The sequence below is a fragment of the Podarcis vaucheri genome (assembly GCF_965113315.1).
Source record: "Podarcis vaucheri genome assembly, chromosome: 1".
NCBI classification, from domain to species: Eukaryota; Metazoa; Chordata; class Lepidosauria; order Squamata; family Lacertidae; genus Podarcis; species Podarcis vaucheri.
In genome coordinates, this window is record NC_138759.1 from 116313589 (window position 1) to 116330559 (window position 16971).

At 46.7% G+C, this 16971-nt stretch overlaps 1 protein-coding gene across 5 annotated transcripts in view; it reads right to left on the reverse strand.

The window, feature by feature from the left end:
- UBE2E3 (ubiquitin conjugating enzyme E2 E3) overlaps window positions 1–16971 on the reverse strand; it is a 99200-nt gene that overhangs the window by 50602 nt on the left and 31627 nt on the right. The window contains exon 4 of one of the 5 annotated variants that reach the window (XM_082201149.1): window positions 3235–3489. The exons of the other annotated variants lie outside the window; for them this stretch is intronic. Within the exon in view, the coding sequence (XP_082057275.1) occupies window positions 3411–3489 (79 nt within the window). The 3' untranslated portion in view covers window positions 3235–3410. Of the gene's footprint in view, window positions 1–3234; window positions 3490–16971 lie in introns of those variants that run through there. 5 annotated transcript variants of the gene reach the window in all.

The window sequence follows — 16971 nt, forward strand, 5'->3', positions numbered from 1 at the left end:
ACTAAAAGCCCTTTCAGTCTTGTTAAGTTGTGGGTGAACATATCAGACAACACAGCGATTCTTCAAACAGCTCTTGTTTATTCACAGGCCAGAACAGAACTGAACTGAAGGGTTCAGCCAGCCTGCTTATATAGAGCTCCAGAACAACGTAATTGTAACAACTTTCTGCAACTATCCAATCACTGAACGTCACTTTCGATCCCTTATTTGCATATGTGGACCTGAACTATCTACAGTATCACCCTGCTGGCCCAGGGTGAGAACTTCAGTATATAACAAGTCTAGTCACAGATGAACTGAGGTTGCTCACGGTTGTTCCTCAGTAGTGCGAGAAGTTGCTCAGCGGCTTACTGTATTTTTCCACGTATAACACGCCCCCATGTATAAGACAACCCCTATTTTTTGGGACTCCAAATTAAGGAAATGGGGGGATATTGCCCAGAGTTATTGAGCTTGGTGGGGGGGGTTAGTTATAATCGCTCACCCACCTGACCAACGCTGCCAATCGCACGCCTCGACAAAGCCGCCAATCGCCTGCCCAATTGCTGCAACAGCAGCCAATCGAAGCAGGCCTTGCCGCAGCCACCAATCGCCCACCCAATCGCTGCTGATAATCTCCTGCTCGCGGCTGCCACCAATTGCCAGTCCCCCTTCTGCACTATCCATGTATAAGATGACCCCCAGTTTTTAACATTTTCTTATAATAATAAAAACTTATACACGGAAAAACACTGTAAGTTCTGAAGGCTGTGCCTCAGTTAAGATGCTCGAACAGAAGCAGGATAAGCTCAGCAGTGGCGCCACTGGTGAGGGCAATAGGGACACTTAAAAAGTGTTCAGGGAGGCTATGAAGATGGGGTGGTGAAGGGTGTGGTCTGGGGGGGGAATCCTGAGGGCCAAATATAAAGGTCTAGGGGGCTGCATTTGGCCCTGGGAATGAGGTTCCCCACACCTGCTCTTATCCGTTGGGTGAAACACAATTCTCCTTTGGGGATGATGTGGTGCCTTAAGTGCGAGGGGGTCTCACGGTCTGTAGCAAAAAGTCCTGCAGGGAAGAATCCAGAGCCCTGACTGCCTAGTTGGGTACTCTAATGCCGGCAGAAACAACAGGTAGGCAAGCTGCACCGGCAGAGCCAGAACATGAAGCCAAAAACCAATGAAAACAAGCGAGCATCAAGTTCTAGCAATGAGCAGAATTCCATCCTTTTGTTTAAAAACACACAAACACTAAAAGGAGGGGGGATTTCTTGCCATGCGGGGGCATTAAAGATCAAACTGAAGGTAATGTTGTTGTTGTTGTTTGATTCAATTTCCCTGCAAACTTTAAAATATATGTACAGTGCTACCTCGGGTTAAGTACTTAATTCGTTCCGGAGTTCCGTTCTTAACCTGAAACTGTTCTTAACCTGAAGCGCCACTTTAGCTAATGGGGCCTCCTGCTGCTGCCATGCTGCCAGAGCACAATTTCTGTTCTCATCCTGAGGCAGAGTTCTTAATCTGAGGTACTACTTCTGGGTTAGCAGAGTCTGTAACCTGAAGCGTATGTAACCTGAAGCGTATGTAACCCGAGGTACCACTGTATATCATGCCTCCAGAGCTTTTCTTTTGCAGAGCAGCAATGGCAAGTGCAACTACCCTTCCTCTTTAAGAAAAAATGGAATCAAGGCAGCCAAGGGAGCGGGGAGAGAGAAGGAAGAGCTGTGTTTATGCCGCTTGTAATCCAAGATGGACTGGTGGCCTTCGGTTGCCTTCGGTCTCTAAGGAGAGATACCAGCTGCCTCATTTCTTCCAAACCCTGCTAATAATGGCTGGGCCAAGCAATTCCAACAGAGAGGAGGAAACAGAGCTGCCCTTCTATCAGAAGAAAAAAAGAGTTTAAAAGACCCACTTTGAAATAAGGACAATAATAGCTGTGTAATCTAGTCTTCTCTGTTTTGCTTTGATTTTCCGCCTCCCTTTTTGGAAATGCACCTTTTCTTTTCTTTTCTTCACCTTAAGCAGAGGAATGCTCATTTCACCTCAAGGAGGAAAACTCAAGCAGTAGGGGCCATATAGCTATCAGGTTCATAGGAAGCTGCCCCATAACGGGGTCAGGCAAGGTGCCATCGCCAGCTGCCCAATCTCCTCACTGCTTGACAAGACAGCACAAGACGACAAGCCGTTGCATGGAGGGAACCTTGAAGTAGTCACTTGGCAAATGGTCACTTGTAAGAAAGGTCAAAGTCAAGTCAGCTGCAGTATCTCACCCACCCACCCCCGGACAGCCAGCAAAGAAGGAAAGTTAGGGGAGGGGAATTCTCCCAGGCACCCGGCAGCACAACTATGACTAATAATTCCTGACGTATCACCATTCTCACATACAAACCTGCCTGGGTTTTGGGTAGAGAGTCTGCATTCGCTGTTAAGGCAGTGTCTGGTGAGCAGGTGTTAACAGGTACAGGTGTAACACTAAACCATGGCTAAAATAGAGCACTACTGCAACACACTTCACGTGGGGTTACCTTTGAAGGTGACCTGGAAACTACAACTAATCCAGAATGAGGCAGCTAGACTGGAGACTGGGAGTGGCCACTGAGACCATATAACACCGGTTCTGAAAGACCTACATTGGCTCCCAGTACATTTCCAAGCACAATTCAAAGTGTTGGTGCTGACCTTTAAACCCTAAATGGCCTCAGCCCTGTAAACTTGAAGGAGCGTCTCCACCCCCATCGTTCAGCTTGGACACTGAGGTCCAGCTCCGAGGGCCTTCTGGTGGTTCCCTCACTACGAGAAGTGAAATTACAGGGAACCAGGCAGAGGGCCTTCTCAGTAGTGGCACCTGCCCTGTGGAACGCCATCCCATCAGATGTCAAGGAAATAAACGGCTATCTGACTTTCAGAAAACATCTGAAGGCAGTCCTGTTTAGGGAAGTTTTTAATGTTTGATGTTTTATCACGTTTTTAAGATTCTGTTGGGAGCCGCCCAGAGTGGCTAGGGAAACCCAGCCAAATGGGTGGGGTATAAATAACAAATTATTATAAGGAAAGGGAGGTGGGACCATGCAAGATAAGGGAAGGAAGCAAAGGGAGTCTGGAATAACCCATTTGCAAACAATCGTTTGCAGGGAGTCAGCATTAAGCCGGCACCACGTAACAATGGAAAATACGTGCCTGTCACTATTCACAGTGTGAAGACCATTTAACAACAGAGGCACATGGACCACAGAATTTTTTTTACATTCATACACCATGTGTGGGAGGCATTTATTTCCTTTTTTTACAGCGATAATGAATGAAAAGGGTCACAATCTGAGCCTTTCAACTTCCCTCGCTGCTAACGGCTGCATTACTTACACAAGGCTAACAGCACTGCCCACTCTTCCTTCTCCTTTCCTCAGGAGTTTCTGACATCTGAGTTACTACCCTTCTCAACTTTTAAGCCCTTCAGGCGACAAAAAAGAAAGCTGCTGTCTACACTTTAGTTTTACAGTTCCATTAAAGGGTGACCTGCAAACAAAACAGAAGAAAATCATGGGACTTTAGTATCAAGTGCTGAATGAGTATGAAAAGCAGTCAGTCCACTATGAAGGTGAAAATTCAGCCATTTGTTCCCTACAATGAAATGAATGTTTTTTGCTGATACCGTTGACCACAGCATCCTCCTGGAGCATCTCAAAGAGGTGAAGGTAGGCAGCCTTGTGCTTCAGCGGTTTCACTCCTCCCTCCAGGCCCACTTCAAGAAAGTAGTTATGGAAGTCTACTGCTTAACACCATTGGAGTTGTCTGATGGTGTCCCACAGGGTTCCAGATTGTCCTCCATCCTATTTAACATGTGAAGCTCCTGGGAACTGTCATCAGGAGATCTGGAGTGAAGTGTCATCAATATGCAGATGCCACCCAGCTCCATCTGAAACAGGAGAGGTAGTTCAGGGGTTAATAGTTTGGTGCCTGCAGGCTGTGATAAGCTGGATGTAGATTAAAAAAAAAACCTGAATCTGAATCCTAAAAAGACAGGGGCATTATGTGCTCCAAGTTCTCACATCCAGAAGGTATAAAGATGGCCTGTGTCCTGTTGGGAACTCCCATCTCCCTGGAAAGAGCAGGTTCACAACAAGTGCTGCTTGTTTCAATTTTGTCCCTGGAGATTCAGGTTGTCAGACCTGAAGTCTTTTTCTAGTGCTGGCTGGTTCATCTATTATGGTACTTTGGTGACAAAGATGGCTTGGCCACAGAATCCCATGCTGATAATAATCCAGACTGAATTATTGCAATGTGCTCGACATGGGACTACCCTTGAAGATGACTCAGAAACTTCAACTTGTCCAAAATTCAGCTGCCAGAATTCTGGCCGCGGTTTTCTTTAGAACACATATAACTCCTGTTTTGTTTTGGTTTTTTAAAAAAGCTTAAATGTTTAAAAGCCCTAAATGGCTCAGTCCCCAAATATCTGAAATAGTGCATCCTTCCTTACAATATTTCTTGTGCAGATAGAATTAACAGTGCAATTTGTAAACATAGATACATTAATGTCTTCATTACCATGGCACTAAAGGTTCACCCCTTTTGATTTTTTAGCACATAAGAAGTGCTTATTCAGAGGCTAAATATCAGACACACATCTTCAAAGTACCATTTTTGTGTCTGTTTGCTGCCATTCCCCCCCCCCCCAAAGTCCTGCTTCAATTCCACTTTTAAAAAAGGTTCTCCACCCTAGAATGAGCTAGCCTGCACAGGACCCCAGAGTTACGTCACTTACATGCAGGAATGAGTCCCCAAGTCATCCTGCTGCCCCAACTTGTGTGCAGCATTTAAATGGGAAGTGGAGTTTATGCGTAAAAATGCTTAAAAACCCTCCATCCTCTTCTTCGTGATGAAGGGGGCATGTTTGCAGGCATAATCTCACATTAACTTTCTATAGTTTCTGAGGGATTTGTTATTGTTCCCTGCTGAGTGGAGTGTGTACATGTTTATAAAACAGTGCATATGACTATATATGTGTGCGTGTATATATACATATACATGCATCTAAAAAATGAATTTCAACAGGAAATATATCCTCCCAATGGGATATATAAAAGTGTGTACATATATGTGTGTTTATATATATTTTCATTCTCCCCTCAGTAGGAAAAAAGGGAATAAAATACAGCATTTTCAAAATCCAACACGAAGTTTCTTTATGGCCTTAACTACTCAACAGGCAGTCAAACATATTCCTAGCAGACATAAAACACACTTGGAAGGGAAAGGGAAGGAAAGAAATATACAAAGTTCCTGGCAGAAATGGTTCCAAAGGACAAGTTCTAAGTATTTATACAAGCTCTGTGAAGAAATTGTAGTTATCATGCCCATGGCAAATTTGCACGGCTTTATATAGACTCTCATCTTGCAAAGAGCTGAAGTGGGTGCCAGGGGAGAGGGGAGAGAAAGAGACATTCAGGTTAATCTCCTTGCCCATTTGGTCAAACACCGGGGCCACAGGCTAGTTTTAATTAACTGCCAGTGGAAACAGGCAGAAACGCACACCCCTCCAAAAATATAAATCAACCAGCACTGCTTCCTCCCTGTGAAAAAAAATTGGGAATTCAGAGTTTCCATTCCAGACACATAGATAGAAGGAGCCAAAGCCAAATTTGTAAACGGGAAAACTTAATGCTTTTCCATGGGCCAATTTAACTCTGAATATGCTAATGGGTGTTTTATTCAGCTGCCATCCACCATTCAAACCACAGGGGTGCCTAACCTGTGGCCTTCTTCAGTGTTTCCCAAACACTGCTTTTGGGCTACAGTTCCCATCATCCCTGACCACTGGTCTTGCTAGCTAGGGATGAAGGGAGTTGCAGTTCCAAAACAGCTGCAGACCCAAGTTTGGGAATCCCTGCTCTAGATTTTCCTGGACTACAATTCCCATCATCCCTGACCACTGGCCATGATGGATGGTACTGATGGGACTTAAAGTCCAACAGCTTATGTGGGGCCACTGGGTCCCCATCTAGAAATCGAATCAAAACAGTTCTATTCCACGGTTTATTGTTGTTTATATTTTGAATTAGATATATAGAGGGGCACCAAAATCTTTTAAGTGTTTAGGGCCTCATAATCCAGCCCCGAGTTGCCAATACACATTTCTCCTACTGTATTTGAAATCTTGGGCAATAGGTAGCTAGCAAATTGGATGCCCAACTGCACTGCGATGGGCAGAAGGATCTGTGGCTGCCTTTTGCACTTCACTTTCTTATTAGTGTCAACATTTTGCTTTTTTCCCCTTTGCAGCACACATAACACCCTTTATCTCTCCCCTTTTCGGCCACCCTGCGGTTTAACGGATAAGACCCTCATTTGTCAGCACTCAACGGTAACAAATGCATCATAGGGAATAGCTGTGGCATGTAGGATGTGGCCATCTGCCATTGCAACAGGAGGGCAACGTGCTTCCCCATCTTTTCGTCCGGGGACTCCTAAATCATGCAAATTGCCTCGCCACGTGCGGCTGCAGATGGATGGGGGCTATTAAGCTGGGGCTCCCCCAAAATGCAACATGCCCGCATTTATCAAGCAGCCAAGAATGCAAAGGCTGGAAGAGAAGTGGTAGCATTTCCACAACGCTTGTGAAGTTCAGTCAAACGGAACCACAATTAATGGAGTGTAACTATGACACAAGTCGACATGTGGGACTCAGCAGAGCAGGGTCTGTGGGAAGGCGGGTCCCTCCAGAGGCATTCGCTGCTTTCCACAATGCAAAGCAAGACCGGTTGGGTGGAGCGCAAGTGTAAAATGCATTCTTCAAATGAGAAATTACAGGCAGAGGGAACCGCTTTAATCATTTCGGCTTTGAGGGGTGGCAAGGTGGTGGAATTGCAGTAATTTTCCAAGATGAATGCAAGAGGACCGGATCCTGTTTATCCCCATAGGCAACAACTTCCCCCTCCCCCCCCAAAAAAAATACAACACCCCAAAATAACCTACACTAAATGACCAAGTGCTACAACTGCAGCAGGAGACAATTCGGCAAGACGACATGAAATTCTTAGGCGCAGGGTTGGTTTGCATTTGAAACATTTTCAAAATATTGTTTTAGCAGGGCGTAATAGACCACTGTAAGATCTGACACACAGCAAACACAGAGCTTCAATTAAGCAGCTGGCAGGCAGCCAGGCACAGATAAAAAGGCCCAGGCTGTCGCTCGCTAGACAATATATATGGCTATTTTGGCAGTCCAAATTGAATGTGATAATTGAGCCATGACGTATTAAAAAGACACATGCTTTCGGAGGGAAGTGTTCTGGAGCTCTCAAAAACTAGATGGCACTTTTCAAACCAAGGCGCGGCGGGACTGAAAAAGGATGCTGAAATCATGATGCAATTCAGCTGGCCGTGTTTCAGTCTCCCAAAGCTACTCTTCATCTAAACAACAAAAACTGGGACTTGGCTGCCGGCGTGTGTGTGATGCAGAGATGGAAAACCTCAGCTTTTCTGTCTCTCTATCTGAACCCTCACAACTCCCCCTCACAAAGACTCCCCCTCCTTCACTGGCACAGATTCACACGTCAGTGTTTTTGACTATACAGTGGTACCTCGGGATGTGAACAGGATCCACTCCAGAGCCCCGTTCACATCCTGAATGGAACATCTGCGTGTGCGGGTCATGTTTTGCCACTTCAGCACATGCACGTGATGTCATTCTGAGTGTCTGCACATGCGCGAGCTGCGAAACTTGGAAGTAACACCCTCCATTACTTCTGGGTTACCGCGGAGCGCAACCCAAAAGAGCTCAACCTGAAGCACATTCAACCCGATGTATGACTGTACAGTGGTACTTCGGGTTACAGACGCTTCAGGTTACATACGCTTCAGGTTACAGACTGCTAACCCAGAAATATTACCTTGGGTTAAGAACTTTGCTTCAGGATGAGAACACAAATCGTGCGGCGGCGGTGCAGCAGCAGCAGGAGGCCCCATTAGCTAAAGTGGTGCTTCAGGTTAAGAACAGTTTCAGGTTAAGAACGGACCTCCAGAACGAATTAAGTTCTTAACCCGAGGTACCATTGTACTTAAGTTTACTTTCATTTGTCTGGAATGGACACCGAGAGGTGTGTGGGAAGAAACTAGCCTGCTGTGTAAAGGTAACAAGTATATTCCTTGTTCTTCCCAACTTTGCTTCTGGCCCGGCCCATGCGGCCCTCGGAACAGTGTTCGAAATTAGCCAGGCGCCAGGCACATTTTGCAGCTGGCTGTTGGCCACTTGCGACCAAGTGAAGATGCGTGGGCGCCAGGTTGGCACCTGACATCTCTACCACCTAGAGGTGCATGCCTGGGGATCCTTGGATCTTGACCGTTTTCACACACTAATACCCCGTCCTGTAGAATTCTATCTGTTATATTTCATCTGCACAATCGGAATGAATTTCAGGAACCAAAACGCTTTTTCTGTGTGGCCTGAGAAGGAGCGGTGAAAAATGTTATAGCTAACTGTTGTCGCTTGTCTTCGCTTGCCCCACTGCCCTGCTCACAGTTGTGAAGAATATTCTTATGTTGTGAATGGCCTGTGTTGCCATTACAAAACAGAGGTAGGAATAGGCTAATATATGTGTGGACTATTCATGGATAAGGTGACTTTTCTTCTTCAAGTTCTCAGGAGCTCTAAACCTAGTTCAAGGTTGTCCTCTGAACTAGTCAGATGTTTAACTGATAATCAATCACAGTCAGTCCATCATTTAAAAAATGAGAATTGCCCCCAAATAGCAACTAGACATTCCGTTTTGGCAACTGTAAGCTTGGCTTAAGGAGCCATTGGGACCCAGGTGACGCTATGGTTAAACCACAGAGCCTAGGACTTGCCAATCAGAAGGTCGGCGGTTCGAATCCCCGTGACGGGGTGAGCTCCCGTTGCTCGGTCCCAGCTCCTGCCAACCTAGCAGTTCAAAAGCACATCAAAGTGCAAGTAGATAAATAGGTACCGCTCCGGCGGGAAGGTAAACTGTGTTTCCGTGCGCTACTCTAGTTCCCCAGAAGCGGCTTGGTCATGCTGGCCACATGACCCGGAAGCTGTACGCCGGCTCCCTCGGCCAATAAAGTGAGATGAGCGCCGCAACCCCAGAGTCGTCCGTGACTGGACCTAATGGTCAGGGGTCCCTTTACCTTTACCTTTACCTTTAAGGAGCCATTTGGCACCTAGCTTATATATCTGAGTTTCTAACCTTGGAAGGTTCCTCAGAAAGGAAAGCAGCCCTGGCTCCCCAGCCCTGGAATCACCTGAGCTCCTCACAGAATAAGGGCTTAGGATTCTTCATGGCTGGCTTAGCTGCGCTCATAAGGAAACCACATTCCCACATGCACTCTATTTATTTTGAGGATTCACCTTAAAGCAACACAGCGGCTTGCACAGAGAATACATACATATATCACCAAAGTCGGCGTTGAGAAAACAGATGCAAAACACCACCTGGCTTTTATTTGGTATGCTGTCCTGGCAGAGCACCGCCGTCTCCCTGCGTGGTTTTCATTAAATAATGCAAGGATACAATAATGAAGAAATGTGCTAGAAAAACACAGGGCTTTTGAGTTAACACCAAACAGTTACGCAAAGACTCTGCGTTGCTGCCATTAGTCAAATTTGTCTGCTGAGATGGATGAGTTTCCTTCTGGAATAAGAAGTGCGGGAGAGGCTGGCGCTCACATCCCAATAGGCAATTTAATAAAAAAATAGGCTATAAAAGGACAGTGTGTTAGCTATGGGAAAGTAACAGTGAGTGCGAGGGGTGAATAATTCTGTGAATCAAGAAGGCGCAAAGCAACCATGTAAGAATATAAGAAAAGCCAGGGGGTTTTTGAGCAGGAACTGAGTTCTTTTACCTTTTTCAAAGTTCTTTTTTTGGAGGGTCCGGGGCGGGGGAGGACTGGAATACACCCAATGCCTAAGCCAAAAATCCACCTATATCTGTAATCAATAAAAGTTGTGGCCATTTCTAATCCAGATCATTGTCTGCTTGAGTTTATTCATCACAGCTTACATTTAGCCACTGCAAGGGGTGTGAGTGTTTGGCAGTGAGACTGCGCCCACAATAAGCAAGCAAACAAACAAGCAAACTTCGTGGTGAGTTCCCCCATCTTTTCGTCCAGGAAAAAAAAGCCCTGAGAAAAGCCCTGAGGCATCAGGCTGAAGGTCCATCTGCTCAGATGCCCTAACCAGATGCCCACCAGAAAGACCTGCAAACAACAGCCTTCTGCTCACATGCGATGGCCCAGAAACTGACATTCACAGGCAATACTGCCTGGGACACCAGAGGCAGAAGATGGCTATTGTGGCTCAGAGCCATCAAGGGGGCAGCTGATGCCATGAAGCCACCAAACCACGGGGCAACTACACTGGCTCAACCGACTGCTCCGATGTGTTGTTGGCATGCAGGATAGCCTCTTCACGCAGCCCGCCCTCTTCCAGAAAAGGTGCCAAAGGTGTCTGTGATCTGTCGCAGCGTTCAAATGACATTTCAAAATGCCAGGCTGCCTGGGCGCCATATCGTCCGAAACAGTCACAGACCGTTTTTTCCCATGTGTGGCCACACTGAGACCATGACCCTGCAAACAAGGTGGGGGCCTTCAATTAAAATTTGCTAAAAGGCTAGAATAAAAATACCAGTTTAGCTCTTGAAACGATGTCTAACAGCACTGTCCCAAAAACATATTGCTCATCTGCTGCCATGTATATCTTCCGCCAACCATAAGCGCAGGGATGAACATTTCCGTTGAAAGGCTGCATTCTTTAGGATGCTAGCTTTTGTGTCCTGTTCCTCATGCTGTCTGGGGCTGCTAGGAGTTGTAGTTCAAACCACCGGGAGGGCACCAGATTGGCAAAGGCTAGCGTAGGCATCCCTGAGTTACAAAGGTATCAGACGGGTCCCCACGTTCCTAACATGGTGCTGCCACATTTGCACAAACCTGATTATTTTCTGCAAGGATTAAACAAAGACTGGATAGCTCAGCTGGTTAGAGCTTGATGCTCATAACACCAAGGTTGCAGGTTCAATCCCTGAATGGGATGGCTGCGTATTCCTGCATTGCAAGGGTTGGGCTACATGACCGTCGGGGTCCCTTCCAACTCTGCAATTCTATTATTCTATGACATACACACAAATGCATGTTCAGGAAAGCACACCTGTTGATAAGGAGGCCATCGGCCTGTGATGCTTTCTAAGATTAACGTCACTAAACTGGAACAGCTAACAACATATGGAAGCACAAAGCAGCAGCACACAGAGAAACCATGGCAAAGCTATTTATTTTCTTGGCATCTGAGTCCACACGAGGTTGCTAAAAAACACAATTACGCAAAGCAGTGTCTTCCACTGTCAGCAAAGGACAAAGGCATCCAAATCCAAACACTGGGGCCAGGCTAAAGCACAGCTCAGAGGGGAGGGGAAATTTTATTTCTGCGTGTCATTCCTTGGTCTCCCCAAGGAAACGGCAAGCTCAGAACTGCTGGAATTTAAACAACAGCTGGGGGAAGAGGTAGGGCGGAGGACACCTTCAAATCGGGACGTGGAAACTGAAGCAACTGCATCCAGGGCGCACAACATGAGCGGGAAAGGGCCGAGATTTTATTAGGAATTTGTGGAAGTGAAAACAAGGGCTTAATAGGAACCAGGAAGCATACGACTTACAGATGATAATAATTTGAATTCCTCTCCTCTCCAGACAGAGACTCTAAAGTTGGTGAAGGGTGTGTTCCTTCTCGCAGCGAGGGGGCGTCCCGAAAGAGCACCAGGGGAATGGCACACTTTCCGCAGAACACTAGGAACGAAAGCGTGGCTGCAAAAAAAGCTGTGTGGCTGCAAAAGAGCTGCGCAGCTGCTGTGAGAGGACGGAGAGCTGGGAAAGGCTGCTGACATTATTGCCTATTTGCGTCTTGCCCTTGCTGTGCCACTTCCGCTTCACCGCTGGAACACTCCCAGTCAATATTTCAGCCCATTCAGAACAGGAGCGGCAAGCACTTCGCTCGGCATCCCTTCCTTCTCCAGAAACAGTTGTGAGTGCTAACCAGTTTTAGAAACTCAGGCGTATAAGCTAGGCGCCAAATGGCTCCTTGAACCAGGGTTGCAGTCACCAAAACGATACGCCTGCTTGCTGTTTTGGGGTTCAAACATCGTACTTTTCGGTACGTCTTTTTGTTTCCTGAAATTCCCTCTGATGGTGCATGTCAGAGCTGCTTCCAGATCCTAGCTCACAGAGGATCACGCTAGCCAGCAATCACTTTGTAAAAGTCTTTATTGAGTTACAGTTTCCATTCTCCAGCTGCTGCGTGCAGCTCTACGTCTTATGGGTTAGATCGGCGAAGCTCTGTCTGGGTCCCCGCCTCCTGTACACCAACTTAATATCCTAGCCTTACTCCACCTTTTCCGCCTGACCGTTCTTCTCTGGGTCCCTCTGCCCCCCGTGGTCTCTTCCTTCCGGGACTCTTCTGACGCTGACCCCCCGGACCCTTCTGTCTCCTTGCACCGGGCTTTAGGACCTGGCTCCCTTTCCGGGCTGCTTACTGCGCCACCTTCCTGTGTATTTGAACTTGGCGCGCGCGCCCAACCTTCCACTTTCCGTCTGACCGTTTCTTCGCTCCCCGATGGAGGTGTGGCCACTCCTGACTCGTGCCCTCCCTCCTGTTGTGAGCTGCCAGCACTTGATACCTGACTCCCTTCCTCTCCCCTGCTCTCTGTTGGTGACGCTGGTCCCGATTTCCAACTGCTCCCCTCTGAGCCCCCTCTGGCCCTTTCCTCCTGGGGTGTCCCCCTAGGCTCCCCCCTTGCCCTGGCCACTGGTGCTCCTTTCTGTGAATCTTCGGATTCACTGGAAAGACTTGGAGATCTCGGGTCGTCGTCATCACTCATCCTTTCCTCTGCCTCCTCCCCCTCGCTCTCTGTTTCCTCCCTTGCCCTTGCCTCTGCTCCTGAACCCCTGACAGTGCAGATAAAATATAACGGATAGAATTCTACGGAAGGTGTTGCTAGTGTGTGAAAACAGTCAATATCCGAGGTTCCACAGGCATGCATCTCCAGATCATAGAATCATAGAATCATAGAATCATAGAATCATAGAGTTGGAAGAGACCACAAGGGCCATCGAGTCCAACCCCCTGCCAAGCAGGAAACACCATCAGAGCACTCCTGACATATGGTTGTCAAGCCTCTGCTTAAAGACCTCCAAAGTAGGAGACTCCACCACACTCCTTGGCAGCAAATTCCACCGTCGAACAGCTCTTACTGTCAGGAAGTTCTTCCTAATGTTTAGGTGGAATCTTCTTTCTTGTAGTTTGGATCCATTGCTCCGTGTCCGCTTCTCTGGAGCAGCAGAAAACAACCTTTCTCCCTCCTCTATGTGACATCCTTTTATATATTTGAACATGGCTATCATATCACCCCTTAACCTCCTCTTCTCCAGGCTAAACATGCCCAGCTCCCTTAGCCGTTCCTCATAAGGCATCGTTTCCAGGCCTTTGACCATTTTGGTTGCCCTCCTCTGGACACGTTCCAGTTTGTCAGTGTCCTTCTTGAATTGTGGTGCCCAGAACTGGACACAGTACTCCAGGTGTGGTCTGACCAGAGCAGAATACAGTGGCACTATTACTTCCCTTGATCTAGATGCTATACTCCTATTGATGCAGCCCAGAATTGCATTGGCTTTTTTAGCTGCCGCGTCACACTGTTGGCTCATGTCAAGTTTGTGGTCAACCAAGACTCCTAGATCCTTTTCACATGTACTGCTCTCAAGCCAGGTGTCACCCATCTTGTATTTGTGCCTTTCATTTTTTTTGCCCAAGTGCAATACTTTACATTTCTCCCTGTTAAAATTCATCTTGTTTATTTTTGCCCAGTTCTCTAATCTGTCAAGGTCATTTTGAAGTGTGATCCTGTCCTCTGGGGTGTTAGCCACCCCTCCCAGTTTGGTGTCATCTGCAAATTTGATCAGGATGCCCTTGAGTCCATCATCCAAGTCGTTGATAAAGATGTTGAATAAGACCGGGCCCAAGACAGAACCCTGTGGCACCCCACTAGTCACTCTTCTCCAGGATGAAGAGGAACCATTGATGAGCACCCTTTGGGTTCGGTCAGTCAGCCAGTGGAGACGTCTTGGATCACAGAATTTTAGAGTTACTAGGGATCCTGAGGATCATTTGGTCCAACCCCCTGCAAAGCAGCTGTCCCACGTGGGGATTGAACCTGCAACCTTGGTATTATCAGCACCACATTCTGAGCTATCCAGCGGTCTGCTATCCATCCTGGCGCCCAGTCATCTTCACTTGGTCACAGGAAGCAAATTTCAAACGCTGGTGCTAGCGCAACCGCTAGGAAGTGGGATCTCTTACACAGTTTCATCTGTAGACAACAGACTGCCCATTCATTTACAAACTCTTGCGGAAAAGAAATAAGGGGTTTCAATTGACCGGCACTTAACTAACAGGGCTGAGGACAAATGAAGGTGCGGGACTCTTGAAGAGATGACCTCTCAGCAGGCTGCATAGGCTGACTTCTTTTTCCCTGTTCAGAACTTGGCGAAAAAGCAATGATTTCTTTCTCTTAAGAGTAAAAAGAAAAAGCCAAGGACCACATTTCCTTCTGGGCAATGTCCCAAAGGCCAGATGAGCAGGACCAGGAGGGAAGTGAGTGTAGCAATAAAAATTGTTAGGCTGGTTTCCACAGAGTCTCACACACTCTAACCTCCATACAGGCAAGCAAGAGGCGTTATCAAAGTTCAAGGGCACATTCTAGTCAGGTAAAAACTCTCAAGGAGGATGTGAAGTTAAGGTAGGTAAAGGGACATGGCTGAAGACGGAATGTGGCCTAGGGAGAGTCCCCAAGAACCAGACAGATAGTCCTGGAAGGCTCCTGGACCTAAAATTCATATATACCGGTATGTTGTCCTATTATACAGATAGGGAAGACTGAGGCTCAGAGATGAGCAAAGCCAGTTAGCAAATCAAATATCTGAGAATTCTTCAGTTCAAAGGCAAAGTGAGTCAATTCTGGCTCTACAGGTGGAACAGCAAAATATTATAATCAAAGGCACTGTTCATTCTTTGCATGCTCTGCCGTGCTGTTTCTGCCCCCTTCCACTGCCCTCCAGTCATCCACTCTAGGTCTGCCCAGAGAAGCAAGCCACTATATCTCTCCATCTCAGATTCCCCTCCTGGTTTTACAAGGTAATAAAATTGGTCCACCTTACAGAGTTCTCAAGCCTTCTATCCCAGAGCCCACATGACTTAGGCAAAAATTACTGAGGTGCACCAGTCCAAATATGGTAGTCAGGTGCAAGGAGCAGTCACATGCCAGTGGCTGGCATCGTTTTCTACAGAAACCTAACCCGCCTCTGGAAGTCGCTAAATTCTTTGCCATGGCACTTTCCTTTTGGCAAGGCACTCAGCTTTTGCAGAGTACAAATATTGGCTCTGGGGGTTTTGTGACTCAGCCTCCCCGTTTTAGACAGAATTCGATGACTCAGAGTCACTCAGCGGAGAAAGCTTTTTGCTGCGCAATTCCCCTCAACGTGTGTCTCAACGTATTTTTACCCCTCTCCTGTAATTTCTTCTCCCGTTCTTCTTTCGTACCTGACTTACACACACACACACAGCAAAATTGCCAGTTTATTTCATCCCCGGTCCTTTTCTGTTCACTTCTTCCTCCTATAACCAGTTTCTTCTCTTATCCCCTCCCTTTCTCTTCCTTCCTTATTTATATAGTAACATCCGCTTACCACTTTTTCCTCTCTGTTTCTGACTTCCTCAACACCAGCTCTGCAAGGAGCTGCTGGTGTTGGCATTGGCCCAACCAAAATGCTATGGCGATGGCATAATTAGTGCACAGGGCAGGCTGTGGCACAGTGGCTTACCTGAAAGTGGTCCAAGGCCTATAGGCAATGTCCTGGCACACTGCACGCGTAAAAATGCGGTAAAGATTATATAGTGCTAATTGCGCACAAGGCCTCTTCCCAGCGCTAAAGCGCTGTAACAATAAAACATTATTTCTGAGTCCATCTGCCTCCCCCTTGCCTAATGCTCAGCCTGTCTGCGAACACTGCCGTAAAAAATGATTATGTAAGACTACTGCTATTACTGCAAATTCAACATCTATTTTGGCTTAAATATAACTTAACAGCTAGAGAAACAAGGCACTGCATCAGCCTAATTCTGTATTACAATTCTGCCTTAAGGTGATACAAGTAAACTGCAATCCTTTAATGCTTTAATATCAAACATTTTCCAACCTTCTGCCGACTGAAACAGCATGAAGCATAAACAATTTAAGGCAGGAGTCGTCCCTCCCTCTCTCTTTGGTTAGGTATACACCCACGTTCTCTACTTTTGACATAAAACCCTAGTCTTTTTTCAATGGAGTTATATTTATTTGGCACTGTCGACCAAGGCTTTCCAAACTTTCCATGTTGGCAACTCGCTTTTTAGACATGCATCATTTCGTGACACAGTAATTCAGTTTTACTAGCAACCCGGAGGTTCAGCTAACCCCTTTCCAGCCCCAGGAAGAGCGCAGGGAGTGTTCGCACGACACACCTACACACTGTAGCCAACACAGTGTTGCGACACACCTACACACTGTAGCCAACACAGTGTCGCGACACACCTACACACTGTAGCCAACACAGTGTCGCGACACACAGTTTGGAAAGCTCTGTTATAGACAGCAGGGGAAAGGCATGTGATAAATTATTTTAATATCTAACTTAAATAAATGATGGGAGAAATAAGCTCATGGTATCTAACACAAAAGTCTGTCCTGACGTTAACATGTTTGTATCTCAGGCTAGTCTTCATTGCTCATATCTACTCTATTAGCCTCAAAGCAAAGGGAGATGTTTGGTCTTCCACATCTAATGACATCAACTGGAAACCAGCCAGGGGCGAGTAAAAATTGCCCCCAGATTTCCAGTGTGGAGTAGGTTTCCCCTCTATCCCTTTCTATCCCACTGGAGAGCCAGTGTGGTGTAGTGGTT